The sequence below is a fragment of the Brachyistius frenatus genome, unplaced genomic scaffold, assembly GCF_029030835.1.
Source record: "Brachyistius frenatus isolate BFR_SWC_R1_liver_20210118 unplaced genomic scaffold, ASM2903083v1 Contig_20, whole genome shotgun sequence".
Lineage (NCBI taxonomy): Eukaryota > Metazoa > Chordata > Actinopteri > Embiotocidae > Brachyistius > Brachyistius frenatus.
The window spans coordinates 4,562,372-4,579,733 of NW_027210619.1; the positions used below are offsets into that span (position 1 = coordinate 4,562,372).

The 17,362-nt window shown below is 40.3% G+C and overlaps 3 protein-coding genes across 3 annotated transcripts; all 3 read left to right on the top strand.

Annotated features, from left to right (window-relative positions):
* Positions 1-1,969: 1,969 nt before the first annotated feature.
* Positions 1,970-8,358, top strand: grinab (glutamate receptor, ionotropic, N-methyl D-aspartate-associated protein 1b (glutamate binding)). Its single transcript, XM_069696140.1, has 7 exons — positions 1,970-2,068; positions 2,600-2,951; positions 3,061-3,164; positions 3,981-4,181; positions 5,697-5,825; positions 5,927-6,070; positions 7,412-8,358. The coding sequence occupies exons 2-7, from the start codon at positions 2,654-2,656 to the stop codon at positions 7,562-7,564; spliced, it is 1,029 nt and encodes a 342-aa protein (XP_069552241.1). The 5' UTR covers positions 1,970-2,068; positions 2,600-2,653; the 3' UTR covers positions 7,565-8,358.
* Positions 8,359-9,567: 1,209 nt separating this feature from the next.
* Positions 9,568-10,768, top strand: LOC138619217 (speriolin-like protein). The gene is made up of 3 exons (XM_069695500.1): positions 9,568-9,583; positions 10,082-10,206; positions 10,436-10,768. The coding sequence occupies exons 1-3, from the start codon at positions 9,568-9,570 to the stop codon at positions 10,766-10,768; spliced, it is 474 nt and encodes a 157-aa protein (XP_069551601.1).
* Positions 10,769-11,916: 1,148 nt separating this feature from the next.
* Positions 11,917-16,994, top strand: smpd5 (sphingomyelin phosphodiesterase 5). The gene is made up of 8 exons (XM_069696141.1): positions 11,917-12,101; positions 13,542-14,765; positions 15,366-15,441; positions 15,549-15,689; positions 15,792-15,881; positions 15,982-16,045; positions 16,154-16,313; positions 16,486-16,994. Exons 2-8 carry the CDS (start codon positions 13,647-13,649, stop codon positions 16,591-16,593), a joined length of 1,758 nt encoding a protein of 585 aa, XP_069552242.1. The 5' UTR covers positions 11,917-12,101; positions 13,542-13,646; the 3' UTR covers positions 16,594-16,994.
* Positions 16,995-17,362: the final 368 nt, after the last annotated feature.

Below are 17,362 nucleotides of genomic sequence, written 5' to 3' on the forward strand. Positions count from 1 at the left end.
AACACGATATCTCAGGTACACCTTGAAAGAGATTCTTCAAATGTGGCACAAACACTCCGACTCCGGGATGAACTGATTAAAAGTTTGTGGTCAACGTTCAAATGACATTTTATCCAAAATATCCAAATGGTAAAAGGTCAATCTCACTGTGAGATCATGATGTTCTGCAAAAACACTATACAATAATTTAACACCATAACTCAACCACAGAAGAGACTATGACCACATTTAGTCAGATAGTGAATTGGTGACACTAATTTTGGGTGTACACCTTGTTGCTGATCAAATACATTTTCTGTGCTGTCAGGCTAAAGATGTGCATGAAACATCCGAGTTTTAGAGTTTGTAGCTTCCTGGCAGCAACATGCATATTGGAAGCATTGTCTGCTGTCATTACTACAAATTTTTTGGTCCGTCTGAATCAGCTATATTGGCAAAATTTCCTTCAAAGTCTTCACTACATATATTTTAATGAGTCTGGACAGACGTGGATGTAATCTGCAACTCACTGGTTGGCGGAGATATGCAACCACAAGGCAATAATTATATTTTGAATTTAATCCTGATCACTTTACAGTTAACGTTATTCCAGTTGGTTCTCTTGTGGCTGCAGACCAAATTAACAGCTGAAATGCGTAGCACTCCCTGTTTACCTGTTTACAAACCTTCTAAGTAACTGTGTGAGTGATACGTGGTGTGACCTACTGTATGAGGAGCAGCTGCATGATCTAGTATTTAACGATTTAAATCTAGTGAAATAAAAGTGACTCTTCCCAGTTGCCTTCTAGGTTTTTCCTCACCAAAGTGGTAACCTCCTGACACCTGCTGGTCAATGTGGGTCACTCTCTGTTGCCAAGCTTCGCCAGTGCAAGAGGGTATTTAGATCCTCAAGTACCAATACAGCAATGTAGAAAAAAAAAATACTCAATTAGCTACAAGTCCTACATGAAAAATGCTACTGAAGTAGAAGTACATATAAGTAGGCCTAGTTGCAGCAAAACTACATTTGACTGCAAATACTGTCACATATCATTATACAGGCCTATAACATATCACTGGATTATTGACATTGAAGCATCAGCGTGTAAGCAGCATGTTACTGTTGTAGCTGCTGAAGGTGGAGCGAGTTTGACTTACTTAATAGATTTAGAGTTTTAATACAGCAGATATATTTAAGGGTTCGTCGAATGATTACTGGGAGAAGAAAAGAGGGGGAAAAAACCGAGTCTTTTAACAACTCACAGGCATCTGAAATATGGGGTCAATCCATAATACACTCCTTTTTTGTCAAATGTCAGAGGCCAAAAAGATTGGAAACCACTGGTTTAGTCTTCAACGGTGTGTTGAAGAAATGTCCCTCTGAAATGTAGTGAAGTGGAACAATGTTTGAGTGAATGTCTATCTATCACTTTTGTTATCCAAAGCTCTGTGTTTATGTTTCTCTGTGGTGCTGGTTCACATCAGGTTTTGACCACTTTACTTCCGATTTTATGACGCTTTCAGGCGGAGCCAGCCTCCATCTGAAAATTCCCAGCCACAGAAGTGGTACGTTTATGTCATCGCCAATGTATCGTAATTACATGTTTTCAATTTATGTAAGACTTTTAAAATGGTAAATGCCAACACGCAGGTGATAAATACGACTGGAAAAGTCAACGAAAGTTTAATTTGCAAATTGACTCTTAATAACATGGAAGTGCTTGAAAATAAAGCAAACATGGTCTTGTGTGTTTGACTTAAACTGGCCAAAGTCAGAAAGTTAATTGTAATTTAACACAAACAAAAAAAAAATAGTGCTTATAATACTATATTGTTAATGTACTACATTTTAAGTAGCATGACCAACTTCATCTCACTACTGTAAATTGATCGCTGAAGGGTATGCTCCCAAGCTACTGCTGAAACAGTACCGTTCTCATCTCTCCCATCTATCCTTTGTTGCCTGAACGCGGCACCGTCCGCATCGCAGGGGCCGTGAGGGGGTTGTCGTTTTCTGGCAGTCAAGAGTTCTCCGGAAAAACCATCTAAGAAGAAGCGAGCTGGGATTGAAAGTTTGAAAGCAGAGCATGTGAGTAGTATTTAAAGACTTCAGACGTCCTAACTTTGTTGGTATTTGCTGGCTTTCGGTTTGGCTAACCTGATTGTTTTTCTTGTGTAAAACATGGCCATTTTAGGTTGTGACAACTAAAGGAAAACATCTTGACTCGATCTTTCCCAAAATATCAAATTATATCTATTCATGTTACTTTGTGACTGTGGAGTGTAAGACTATGTGGGCGGAAAAACTCGTGTCTTAACTGAACGTGAAATTAATGGCCTAATTTTCATAAACCTCGCGAGTCTCGGAGAAACTCGGCATCAAACCAGCACCAGGTACTTAACCCGTCGTTTAAGAGCCAGAGTGATGGCAGTTTTATTTGAGGAAACGTGGGAAATATGTGCACATAAATGATGGTTTAGTTAAGGTGCCGATGCCTATCGACAATACATATACCGGAAGTCAGGTGACTTGTTGGGAAGTATTATGTGAAATACTAAACCGTTGTTATCTGGGCAGTGCTGTTCATATGAATTTTCATTTATGTTTCATACTTTACAGCGTTATTTCAAGATCCTAATAGCCTTGTCAGTCCGTTCCCGATCTAAGGCAGAGATGACCACCGAGAAGACTGACTACATCCCCGTGGAGGTGGGACCCTCTCCAGCCTCTCTCCCCGGGCAGCCTGCCTCTCTCCCCGGGCAGCCTGCCTTGCCCGCTGCCTTTGGCATGAACATGCCAGGCCCAAATATGCTCGGGGGTCCTGCACCTGGTGGTCTCCCTTTCCCTCCACCAACTGCCTTTGCACCTGGAGATTTTGGGGTGGCCATGAACCCCCAAGGAAGCTCAGGATATGCCAACCCTTCCTTTCCATATTCTCCACCAGACCAGGGCTTCAATGGCAACTTCAGTGGTTAGCATCTCTAACATTGTGATCTAATTTCTTTAAAAAAAAATTAGTGTGGGGTGGTATTAATAGTGTAACTTAATCAATTTCACGTTTCTGGTTGGTGCCACATCAGGTGATGTTTATCACAACGAGGAGGATCCGCCACCCTTTCATGAGAATCAAGACTTTGATTTTGGACTTGATAACAAGAGCATAAGAAGAGCCTTTATTCGAAAGGTAAGAAGACATAGCGTTTGAGGAAAAGTCCATCATACATAGTGTTGCAAATCAGAGGCACAAATGGATCTTTTAAATATGAAGTACCTTTGAAGTCATTTGTGGGGTTTGTTAGCAACAATTATTGAAGTATATTTCAATATATGTATACAACTACAGTAAGATACATTTATAGAGCGGCAACAATTAGTCAATTTGTTGATTGCCAGAAAATCAGTTGCCAACTATTTTGAAAATCAATTGAATATTTTGTAATGAATTTTTTTTTTTTAATTCTTGCTTCTTAAATGTGAATATTTTCTGGTTCCTTTTGTCCTCCATGATAATAAACTGAATATATTTTGGTTGATCAGGACAAAAAACTACATTTTAGGCTGCACCTTCAGCTTTGGGAAACACTAGTTGACATTTTTCTCCATTTTGTAACATTTTAAAGACCAAAAAAGTCATTGATTAATTGAGAAAATAATCAGCATATGATGATGAAAAAAAAATGTTCCTTTCAGCTGGAGAATTTGATCTAAATTGTTTCAAACTGACATTTAAAAAAAAATTAAAAAAAAATGTTTTTAATGAATTGAACCTAGATATTTTGCTGTGCCTGGCTGTGCTTTCCCTCAAATTAAACTGAAGTCGAGTTGTGAAGTCAAGACTGTCACACAGAAAACAAACACAACCTAAATACAACAAACATCCCCTACTTGGTTGAGTTAATAATGTACTTTTGTGCAACTTGAGATCCACCTAAGAAATGGACTTTCTTTGCTTACAAATTTCATCTCTGTCTGCTGCCTAATATTCCACTTCTCCCTCCAGGTATTCTTGGTGTTATCTGCTCAGCTGATGGTGACATTTGCCTTTGTGGCTGTTTTCACCTTTGTGGATGAGGTGAAGAGGTTTGTCATGGTGAACACCTGGACCTACATGTTGTCCTATGCTGTGTTCTTTGTGTCTGCATGTGTGATCAGCTGCTGTGGAAGTGTTCGCCGAAGACACCCATGGAACCTGATTGCATTGGTAAGGCTGCTCAGTCTTCGTTTTGTTTTTGTGTAAAGAGGAAATTGAGGTGGAGTGGTGGTTTCAGCTCAGGAAGTTCAGCAGTGTCTCAACTGTTCTTCGGATGGATAGAGATAGATAGCGAGATAGAGAGATAGAGACATAGATAGATAGATAGATAGATAGATAGATAGATAGATAGATAGATAGATAGATAGATAGATAGATAGAGAGAGAGAGAGAGAGAGAGAGAGAGAGAGAGATACTTTATTGATCCCACAAAGGGAAATTTTTTTCGCTACAGCAGCATTATAGTCACAGGTAGAGGAAAAAAATAACAGAGTAAAAAATATTAAATATGAAAATGCACAATATGTAGAATAATATTAAATGAACTAACTCAACAATAGTGCAAAGATTTAAGCAGCAAACATACAACCAACGGTGTTATGGTTAGGTGATGGATTTAACCATAGGTGAGTTATTGTATAGTCTGATAGCGGTGGGCAGGAATGATCTCCTGTATCGGTCCTTGTGGCAGCGGAGCCGGAGGAGTCTTTTGGAAAAAGTGCTCCGCTGTCCCTGCAGCAGGTGGTGGAGAGGGTGGTCAGGATTATCCAAAATGGATAACAGGATATTTAATTGAACAGGCCTGCTGGTTTATCAGTGATTGCTGTCTTGGGAGAAATGCATTTCCCATTTTTACTTTATTGTCTTTTAAACAATGAATCAGATCAACGACGACACGGTAACTTCTTATGTAGTAAAGTGAGAGATCAGACGGCTTTCTTGCTGAAAAGCTGTCATTTTCAATTCATGTTAAAGTTTTTTATCCTATAGTTAAAATAACAGACCTCCTTATTATGTGACCATTAACACAGTCATGGTTTGTTTGAAGATGTTCAGTCGGGCTTTACAGTGCACCGTCGCACAGACACCGCACCAGTGAATGTTACCAATGGAGTCGTCTCTATACTTGTCCTGTTAGATCTCAGTGCTGTATTTGACACCATTGATCACAATATTTTATAACAAGAGATCTACCCAGTGTGTATTGCATGGTATTATTTGTGTATGATATTGTATTGATTGTATTGTATCTCCACGCTGTCCTTTTTTTGCACTTTCTATGCTGTTTTTTTCCCTCTCTCCCCTCACCATATACGGTCGAGGCAAGTGGCCTCCCAACTCTGAGTCTGGTTCTGTCTGAGGTTTTCTTCCTGTTAAAAGGGAGTTTTTCCTTCCAGCTGTCACTCATGTGGCAATTGTAGGGTTTCCCGCTATGTTGTTGCTGTTGTAAGAACTTTGCTCTGTAAAGTGCCCTGAGATGACTTATGTTGTGATTTTGCGCTATAAAGATCAAATTGAATTGAACTGAAATTATTCTTAAACATTTATACAGATTAAGTTCAGATTGAGCCTCACAAATCTCTATTGTAACTAAAAAAGTGATTTTCAATTTTGTATTCATTTAAAAAAAAATTGTATTCCAGGTCAGCAGTGCTCAAATACTGTATTTGTCTTTCTTCTTTTCAGTCCGTCTTGACTCTCAGTATGTCCTACATGGTGGGAATGATCGCCAGCTTCCATGAGACTGAATCTGTGATCATGGCCGTGGGCATCACATCATTTGTGTGCTTTACAGTGGTCATCTTCTCTCTGCAGGTTTGTGTCTGTCCGTTTCTGCTTTTTGTATGCATGTCATGAACAACTGTCACACGGATATGGAAATAACCTTATTACTGCTCTCGGCTTTACTCCCACAGACCAAGTACGACTTCACTTCCTGTTACGGCGTGCTTTTCGTCTGTTTGATTGTCCTGATTATCTTCAGCCTCCTCTGCATCATCATCCGTAACAGGATTTTGCAGATTGTGTACGCTGGACTGGGAGCTTTGCTCTTCACCTGTGTAAGTTCTGAAACAAACAGTTTGCAACATTAGTGGTTGGTTTTGTCCAAAATGATCTACATGGTAAGTATGAAACCTCTTAACACAGTTTTGTGGCAATTGGCAACCTAACCTTATTTAAGGTCAAAGTTTTGAACTAAAAAGCCTGAAATGTTTACACCTGTAAAACTTGCTGCTTAAATCCAGCTTCAAATTGCACTCATTGGTCTTTTTTTTAGTATTCATTGCAATTTAAATGAACATTTGAAGGACAGTGATGCTTATATAGTTTGGATTTTAAACCTTAAAATGCATTAAAGGTACCTTATGGAGTGCTGTTGTCCACTGTGGCTTTATTGTATACCAATACATTTGACAAACGGTCTCTACAGGGTAACGGAACAAAAAACAATTGAGGTAGTCAGCCTCCATGACACTATTACCAACAAATGTGATTAAAATCGTGTCTCTGGATATTTTCTGAACTGAGTCGCTGTTTGCCGATTTACCAGGCTTCTTGTCTCAGGCAGAAAAAAGTCAGTTGAACCAGTCTATCTAGAAAGACTCAGGTCAAACGTCAGCTGATCTAAAATGCCAGATTCCCAACAAGTGAAGAACACATTTGATCAGATCTCTGCTGCTCTCAGATCCCTGCAGTGACTGCTGGATAGTTTCACAATTTTCATAATTGTATTTTTACTTCTTGTCCTTACAGCTTTACAGTCTTACTCCACAATACCTTCCTGACCCACTCACTTTATATAAGCCTGCTAAAACTCTTCCAGCTCAAACCTTATAGTTTAGAGTTGAAACAAAAGTTGCTGAAGCAACCTTTGGTTTTTTTGTGATCTTGGTGTCTAGAATACTTTATCAGACTGTATTAAAAGTGTTCCAACTTTAACGTGTGTAAAAAAAAAAAAAAAAAAATCCAGTTTTCCTATGCATTAATCTGTTTTACTGTATTTAAATGGTCAGATCAATCTACTTGGTTGCCTACATTCACATGTATGTCTTTCATGAGTATATGTTTAGTTTTTAATGTGAAGTGTATTCATTTCATCTACCTTTTACTACAGAATAAATCCACGGGTACTGGATTGTGATATAGGCAGAAATATCAGAGACTGATATGTTGAAACCTGGTCAAATAAAAATGACCTATTTAGATAACCGAATACTACTAAATGAAATGTAACTGAAAAATCTGTATTTTTGTAATTTAGGTGAGCTGCCCTTTTAGGCTGATTTTACACCACATTATTGGAAACCAGATGTTGACAGATTTTTTTTTTTTTTCTATATCTTTGTGAGGGACATTGTATTGAAATATTTGACCATTGAGAATTTCTGTGTCTGTTTCAGTTCTTGGCGGTGGACACGCAGCTGCTGCTTGGCAACAAGGAACTGTCTCTGAGTCCAGAGGAATATGTTTTTGCTGCTCTCAACCTGTACACGGATATCATCAACATCTTCCTCTATATTCTGGCCATCGTTGGAAGAGCGAGGGGAGGCTGAGCAACACATAACGATGCAGACAGAAAACTTTCCACTTCACGAATTTTGATTTGCTTTGTAGTGTTTATTAATCACTTAGTGACTGCTTGAGCTTGATCCAGTGTAAATGCTATTTTTGTATGATTATAAACAGATGGTTTAAGTTGCGGTTTTGGAGATAATTAAAGTTTTATGAGTTACATGACCGATTGTACAAAAACTGTTTTGGTTTAAAAAAAATTGTAAGACAAACGGTATAAGGATTTGACAAATCAGCCCCAAGTTTCCAGTTTCCCTTCAAGTGTACCACAGTTTTCATCAGCAGGAGGTTGTTCAGTTGACATGCAAGCTCATTAGCAGCAATGATTTTGATCCATTACACTTGTAGGACTTCTTGACTGTGTTAGTCAGACCTAGACAAGTTGTTCTGGAAAAAGTTGGTAAGTGGATCATGGGATTGTTTTTTTCAAACTGCTATTTACAGGGCCAAGTGGGAGCTTTCGTTGTTAATAAGCCTCCAGGACTGAAAAGGGGTAAAAAACAAAAAATCAGAACGTGGATGTATTCATCACAGTTGAAAAACTCAAATATCAACTGATACATCTCCGCGACAACTAAGCAAACTTTATCCACTGATGTAAGGCTTTAAACATGTTTTTACTTGGTGTACTGTGTTGGAATTTCTTTCTTAAACTATTTCTACAGTCAATAATTAACTTTTGTGCTTTCAACTACTAAGGAGCCTTTTTTTTTTTTTTTTTTTTGTAAATCTGTTCTTTGTATGAAGTAAATGAATCCTGTTAAAACCACTTCCATTCAGAGAGTTCTGTTGTTATTTGAAATGATGTGATTTTGTTGGTGTCCAGGAAGTTTTAGGAGTTTGTGGCTCAGTTGTGAAACTGGGAGCCCCAGAATGGACCTGGAGCAAACTGCTGCTGCTGCTGCATTGGGGTTAGAAAATGAACAACTCAGGCAGGAGAATGATCAGTTAAAGTCAATGCTTTCTGTAGTCCAGGAAAACGTACAGCTAAGAGCCAAGATGCAGAGCTTCAATAATGACACGCTGAAGGAGTTTTCAGGTATTGTGTTTTTCTGTACCACTAGATGGCAGCCATGGTTCAGTTTAGACATGTACGTTTTGTGGCAAGGAGGTATTAACTGAATATAAAACGGGGACTAGAATCGGGAGTAAAACAAATAAATAAAAATGCTACCCTAATGAGTAGAGGTCAGTGGGCTGGTCTAGTTGGCTTTGTTTCTAAATCAGAGTAATGTTTTGTACTTCTTTGGTCGGGTGTTAAGCTATCATTGTGAGAAACAGTAACATGTAAGCATGCACACATTATTTCATTGTGTTAAACATAAAACGTATTCATGGATCAAACTTTATATGGATTTTATAATAACAGTTGACCAAAGCGATTTTCGAGCAGCGCTGTTCCAAAGAAAAGTATTCTGATTACCTATCATCGTGCCATGTACGTTTTTATAGGTGTAATCAAAAAAGTTATTATCACTGGTGTTTACAGAGCATTCAGAACCCAGGTTATGCAGACCCTCACGTAAAGCAGCACAATCAACAAATAAATCAAACGTAATGTATTATCAAGCAGGGAACTGAAAAGTTACTTTAAAATATTGGATCAGAATATAATACATTAACCTCACATACGATAACGTAAAAAACAGACAAATTATTCATGTAAAATCAGGTTAAAAGTTTAAAAACTATGATTTAAGGAGAGATTTGATTAACAATAATGTTTTAGCCACATTTATTTCTTTGGGTGGGTTGGTCCACACCCTGGAGGCCCTAACTGTGAAGATCCTTCCACCTCTAGTTTTTACCCAAGGCCCTGAAACAAATAGTAATTATAATAAAAAATGTCTGCTCAAGGATGTCAAACTATGCACAGGCTTGTTAGGAGCTAAAAGATCAGAAATATAGCATAGACATGGGCCATAGTGATCCTTTAAAATAATTAATAACATCTTAAAATCGATTCTATAACATGCTGGGAACCATGAAGGCTAAAACCGGTATGATGTGGTGATATTTCTTAGTTCTAGTCTGACTACCATCTATACAGTTTGTACTATATCAGAGTATTTTATATCCAGATGAGTAACGAGGCTGTTACAATAATCAAGGTGTAAGGAGATAGAAACATTTAAACATGTATGGTCTCTGTGCTTATCAACGGTGTCGGTACTATCAATGGCAAGAACTTTGTTTGTATCAGTTTCCTCAGCATCAAGAACAAAGTCATCCAGTCACTGCCAAACCACCTGTGATGAGAGACAATTCCAAAAAGCCTTGCAGCAAACCAAACTCAAACATAAATATCGGACATCATCTCCTGTCAGGTCTTTGTTTCAAAGCTCTCCGCACACAGACATAAACAAGGAGGAGTCTCAAAGTGGCCAGTCTGATCTTCATCTTGACATGCAAGGTGACTGTTACCTGACATGCAGACATTTCAGAGTAATAGTGTTATTGCTACTTTTTGGTATTAATTCTCAGTTTTTAAAATGCAGGTCTAAGCAGGCTGTTCGGAGAGATTGCCTATCAACTCGATCAGAGGATTCTGTCCCATGTCTTCAAGGGCCAGAAGAGGCTCTATGGCTTCACAGTGGTCAATATACCAGATAAGATCATTGAGGTAAGAGATCTGTATTTATTGAAGACCTCAATTCAAGTATTATGAAACAAGATGTTCAGGAAATGGATTCCTCTTTGATAAGGCAGTGCACAGATAAGACATCATATCTTAACAAAGTTTTCAAGTACAACAACTTCCCATACCACCTCATTTAGAAATACTGTCTGTTAAATTGCCCTAGGAAAGATTTAGAAGGAAGTGTCAAGCCTTTTTTCCCCCTGTCTTGCAGGTCAGCACACACCCGCTGACAGGGAAGGCAGATGAAGGCTATCGGCTTTATCTCACACAGAGATATGCAGACCTCATGGAGAGGCTGCACCAGCTCGGGTATAAAGCAACACTTCACCCTCTTTTCACTGAGATTATTATCAACACCTATGGGATCCTGAAGGCAAGGCCCAGTGAATACAGCTCCCAGGAAATAGACTTCAAAAATCCAGGATTTCTGAAAAGGCTGATAATGACTACTGCACCAAGAAAACTGCAGACGGACCTGGTGGCCATGCTCGCCTGCCTCTGCAGCATGGCACAGAAGGATAAAAGGCCACTCCTTCTGTGGTAGTCAGAGATGCATTCAAAGCCAAACATTTAGGAAGATTATGCCATCCTTAAAATGGATATCAACTCCAATAAATGATAAGGTGGTAAACCACAAACTGTCAACTTTATTTAAGCTATAAAACATGAAGTATTCAGGGTTTCCTAAATTGTTTCAAAGACAAACAGGAAGTGAACTGAAGACCATTTAACAGTGGTTTACATTTCAACCAATTTAGGTAATAAGCAAATCCATCCATCCATCATCTATACCCACTTTATCTTAACAGGCTCACGGGGTCACTTTGGTCAAAGGCAGATTGCCAGTGTATCCCAGAGCCAACACATAGAGATAGACAGAAACAAAGACCATTCGCGCTCTCATTCACACCTAAAAGCAATTTGTAGAACCACCACTTAACCTGACATGCATGTCTTTGGTTAGTGGAAGGAAGCTGGAGTACCTGGAGAGAACCCACGCAGGCACAGGGAGAACATGCAAACTCCACACAGAAGGTCCAGAAGTTGAACCCAGAACCTTCTTGCTGTGAGGTGACAGTGCTCACCACTGCACCACTGTGCTGCCCTAATACACAAATGTGGGAAAGAAATAATTCATTAAACCTACTGACATCTACTAAGCATAAACAATCTACTGTAAGCTCCATGTGAGATACAGCATGAGAGAGTTTGTCATGCACTTTGCCCGATAATCAGTTTGAAATGAAAGCTGTGGGTTGTGACTCAGAGGTCCTGAACGAGACTACAGACCTTCAATGCTTCACTGCCTGAAGGAAAGCTACAATAATGAGTTTGTTATGGACATTTCTCATTCTGCATGAGAAGGAACCCTTATTATCCATTACTGTACTTCATTTTGCAGAAGCATTGTGTTTAAGAAATCAGTTTTGGCTACACTGCAGCTTGCTCCACAGTGTACTTTATTGGGCAGGGCCTTTCTTGTTATCACAAAGGTTAATTATTAATTTAGGGTTTTTAAGCAAGAAATATGAATCAATACAAAACACATAGAGATGAAACATGAACACTGCAAATTGATTTAGTATTTACTAATTAGCCTATACAGCTCTCCAGGTCGCCTCAGGTAAAGTCACGTGCCAGCCGGGCCCGACACCATGACAACGCCAGTTGGGGCGTGGCTTAGTAATGCCACGAGCTGCTCGGAGCGCGGAGGGCTTTATGTTCAAAAGGGCTACGATACCTACGGGTGTAATTATGTGTGAGATAGACCCTACATGTGGCAGCCCAATATATTAACGTGGTAAAATAAGAACATTAACAGGTGGCTCGTTGCACGGGTTTATCAGACGGACTGTCCCAGTTGTTTCCGCGCTAAGGTAAGACCATCTGGGTTGTAACGTTAGCTCAAGTGTGTTTTTTTTTTTTTTTAGCTAGCTCCGCGTCATGACAGGTGCTTTTAGTTGTAACTACTGAATTGTGCTCCGATGATATGAAGCACGTACAAGACATTAGAAGTCATTGACCTCGTGGGATAAAAATACGATGACGTTATGCAATCAAACAAACATGAAGTGTTTGTGAATCGTGAAGTGAAACTGTTGAGCAAAAGCGTACCTGCCGATGAGAGCACCTTCACACGGAGATCAATGTACCTGTATGAGGAGATCAATGCACCTGTATGAGGAGATCAATGTACCTGTATGAGGAGATCAATGTACCTGTATGAGGAGATCAATGTACCTGTATGAGGAGATCAATGTACCTGTACGAGGAGATCAATGTACCTGTACGAGGAGATCAATGTACCTGTACGAGGAGATCAATGTACCTGTATGAGGAGATCAATGTACCTGTACGAGGAGATCAATCTACCTGTATGAGGAGATCAATGTACCTGTATGAGGAGATCAATGTACCTGTACGAGTGTCCACTGAACACACAACTACAACAGCTCGCAGTCTTTGACTGTAAAAATACTTTGTGGCTTTTTGAATGGGGTCTTTGTGTTTTTATTCAGGGTGATGGAGGGTTCCACCTTCATGGTTGTATCCTGTGAATGACTACTTTTTCTCAATCAGTACTGTAGTAGGAATCACAGTGAACACTTGAAGGCATCGCACTAACGTCGAAGGACAGATCCACAGTAATACAATTAGGGCTGCAAATAACCATCATTTTTTTTATTTTTTATTGACGATTATCTTCTCTTTTGTTTTGCTTTGTTTTCATAGAGGACTAAAAGAACCAGAAATATCCGAAGTGAATTGACTTTTAACATTTTTTCTTTAAAACAAAAATTCTTAATTGATAATCAAAATAGATTATCATAGATAGGTTAAAATACATTTTCTGTAGATCTACTAATTGATTAATCACCTAATCCTTGCACCTCTAAACAGTGTTTCAATGGTGGTCTGTGTTTTCACTGTAAAATATGCTGCTTACTTGCAGCAAACTAAAACAGCAACCGTCCTGAAAGAGTATTCAGACTCCTTGAACTGATGTCATTGTGAATATTTTATGCATTACAAAGTATCGTAGTGCGTGACTTAAAGTGCACTTGGCTGTTTACACCATGTTTTCTCTTTGCTTCTTTTAAAATCATGATGCAGTGCATAAGCAAGCAGAGAGCCAGTCTGATGTTCCCACTCTGACGTGTTTATGGTTTTACGGTTGTCCATTGCTTCATGTTTTCCATAACTGCATGTACGGGCATGAAGTCTCTGAGTCATTCCTGAGAACCCACACTGTAATGCTGACGTGTGTTAGGAGCACAGCAATGTCATAACATTTTGATTTCCGTCTCCTGTTTTAGTGTCCGCTGGAGCTCGTGAGGGAGAGACTGTGGACAGGAATGAGGCCAGAACAGGAAGTCCAGATGTTGTTCATCCTGATCGTTGTTTAGCGACGGCGCAGAGGCATGGCCCTGGAGGAGTCTCCCTTTCCTAATGGGTTTGTTGCAGGCATCCATGCTGTGGGATGGGCATTCATCCTGCCTTGTTTCTGGTTTCTTGACCGCCTCATTGCGCTGTGCAAGTCCACCACCCTTGAGCGAACCCAGCGACTGGAGCAGGAATGCTACTACCACCCCCTCAAGGTCTTCTTCGGCTCCATTATCTTCTTCCTCCTATTCGTCGCCACAGCCCCCCTGGCTCTCCTGGGCTTTCTGCTCTGGGCACCTCTTCAGGCCTGCCGCAGGCCGTTTTACTACCACAGAGAGACACCGTCCTCACCAGAGAAGGAGACACACAGGGGCTTTGAGCTGGTAGGAAAGGCATCATTTGGTTTTGCCACAGCCAACCTGTGTCTGCTGCCTGACAGCCTGGCTCGCTTCAACAACCTGGGGCACACTCAGCGCAGGGCGTCTGTCATCGGTCAGCGCATCGTACAGGGTGTGTGCCGTCCCCACATTCGCATCTTCGTGGACTCCCCCAGCAGCTGTGGTACTCTCAGCCCCTCCAACAGCATTCTCCCCACCGCCAACTCTACATATGGGGCCACCGACAGACAGGCACTACCTCCAGTAAGTCACCATCCTGACTCAGCAGAAAGACATGGTTCAATGTCGAACTCCAGCAGTCGTGTGGTTTGCGTGCCCTGTGATGATACAGCGGAGCCTTTGACTGAGCCGCCTTCTACCCTCCTCAATTCCAATCACAACTCGAACCGGCAGGGCCGATCGGGTCACCGGAGTGCTCCCCGAGCTTTGCTGTCTCAGGGGCTCCGCCAGCAGGACGATGTACCGTGGGAGGTGTTGTCATTGTTTCCACCCAACGTTGACATCCTGTGTCTGGAGGAGGTGTTTGATAGGAGGGCTGCACAGAAGCTCACCAATGCACTAAAACCTGTGTTTGGACACATCCTGTACGACATCGGTGTGTATGCCTGCCAGCCACCGTGCAGGTGTTCCTCTTTCAAGTTCTTCAACAGTGGCCTGTTCCTAGCCAGCCGATTCCCTGTGCTCGAGGCCCAGTACCGCTGCTTTCCCAACGGCCGAGGGGAAGACGCTCTGGCTGCCAAGGGCCTCCTCTCTTCTAAGGTGCCTTTTTTAAAGTCCAGCCCCACTCAAAAATGTGTTTTTGTCAATGCAACTTGGATGTTTGAGCCTCACTGTACAGAATTGTGTATGTTCAGAGTTTATGTGCTGACAGAGGAAAGTTTCCTTCAGATCACCTAAAGTCCGAGTTTGTGACTTTGCAACTAGGTTAGAAGCTGATTCTGGTCCAATAGGGAACCTAAACAAGTGTGATGTGGAAACTTGAAGGCTGCATTGCTCACACAGTACAATGAGAATATACATCATATTGATTAGGAGACATTTTGTTAAACTTAAGATTCTCGATTTTAATATGAAGGAGGAGGCGTAGATGTCATTTGAAGAATTTCTAACCATTTAATTGAACTTTTTTATGGAAAAACCATATCAGATACAAACTACACTGTGTGTGTGTGTAAGTGTTTTATATAACTGCGAACATAATTAAAGTGGATCTGTAATGTCATATATGACGCAGCTAGCAGTTGTTGTCTTTTGTGTTGCAGAATTCATATAAAATAGGATAAATACTCTTGTAAATACTTTTGTTCCTATATGAACACGGTGAAAATATTATTCAATGAATGTTTTTGAAATTGTCAGGTGCTTATCGGGCAGAACCAGAAACAGAAGAACGTGGTTGGCTATTTTAACTGCACACATCTTCATGCACCAGAGGGCAAGTAACACTTTCTGATTCGGTCTGCTCGGAGGAACTGATATTTTTTTGCTTTCTTTACAATTAGTAAACAAAGACAAGTTTATGATGGTCTTTTCTGTGTTCAGGTGAAGGGGAAATTCGCTGTGAGCAGTTGAACATGATGACCAAGTGGATTGGTGATTTTCAAGCTGCCAACAGACAGCCTGATGAGGATGTGGTTTTCGATGTCCTCTGTGGTGATTTCAACTTTGACAACTGCTCGCCTGGTGTGTCTGTGTCTCGTGCACTTTGTTATCCTTTTGTATTTTTTCGAAATGCATCTTTATCACAAGTTTTTAATTCATGTTCTTTCTGTTTACCTTCTGTAGATGACACTCTTGAACAGAATCACTGTCTGTTTGAGGAATACAGAGACCCTTGCAGGGCAGGACCTGGAAAAGAGAAGCCCTGGGTTATTGGTTTGTACTGTATTATTTAAACCCAGTAAACTGCAGTAATCACTACATTGTTAAAGTATTTGGAAAATACGTATTTACTTACTGTGGTTTTGTCCTGAAGGTACTCTGCTGGAGCAGCCCACGTTGTATGAAGATGACGTCAACACCCCAGAAAATCTACAAATGTACTCTCCGCTCTACTCTACTAACATGATGAGAACAGACCTTCTTACACACTGTGTGTCCACCACAATGACACGACAACCGGTTCTGTCTTCTGTGTGTCGTTGTAGGACTTTGGAAACAGAGGAGCTGAGAAAGCAGTACATCTCTCCTCCCGTTCCTGCAGCAGGCTCTCCACTCGTTTACCCTGAGACTGGCCAGCCGTGGATCGGACGTCGGATCGACTACATCCTGTACCGTGAAAACTCCATTTCGAAACACTGCCGAACAGTAGGTATTTTTTTTTAAATGTTTTTACGTCTCTCTATTCTGTTCTCACCTTCCTCTCAATTGTAAAACATTTGCAAAGGTCAGAACTACTGACAAAGTCAGTTTTTATCATTATCCTCCACTGAGAAGAATTAAGGCATTAAAAAAACCTAAACTCCTTGTTTCCCTCCAGGAAATTGAAGAGGTGACATTTATAACCCAGCTGGCTGGCCTTACAGACCATATTCCTGTGGGCTTGAGACTGAATGTAATAATGGACTCCGACTGTGCTGATGAATGACGACTCGTTCAAACACCGGGAGCAAAATGTACAAAAATGTACACGGCTTTACTCTCTACAGACACATCAATGTTTTGGTTTCATACTTGAATTTTTATTTTAAATTCCCATGACTATGTACTGACCAATGATCTCAGGTGAAATTTATATGGCTTTATTGAAGTTTTATAAAGTACACAATTTTTTTTACACTAAGGGTTGTTGCGGTTAGAGGTATCTATTTTGTATAACTATATTTTTAGGATATTTCACCATGAGAATTTTCCCACAGAAATAAATGCAAAATGTTAAAAGTGTATTTTGCCTTTAAACCAGGGGTGTCAAACTCATTTTAGTTAGGGGGCCACATACTGCCCACTTTGATCTCAAGTGGGCCAGACCAGTAAAATCATAGCATACATAACGACAATATTTCTCTTATGTTTAAATCATTGGTGAAGGTTTTTGGATGATAAACCCTATTTTAAGGTCTTTCTACAATAAACTAGAAACATAAAGACCAAAAACTCAGACATCAGCCCACTGTTTATCTGGGCTCTCCTCTGCAGATTCCCTAGCAACAAGCGCTTCTGCCTCCGGAGCAGACATCGCATTTACGCTGTTTTTGAAGCAATTACTGGATCGATTAAAACAAAATTACAAAACATTTGTACTCGTAAACCTCCATATTCTCATGGAAATGCAATTTATGTCTTTCTGTAATTTTCACACTTAGCAAAGTCATCCAGTGGGCCGAGCTGGACCCCCTGGCGGGCCGAATGCAGCCCAC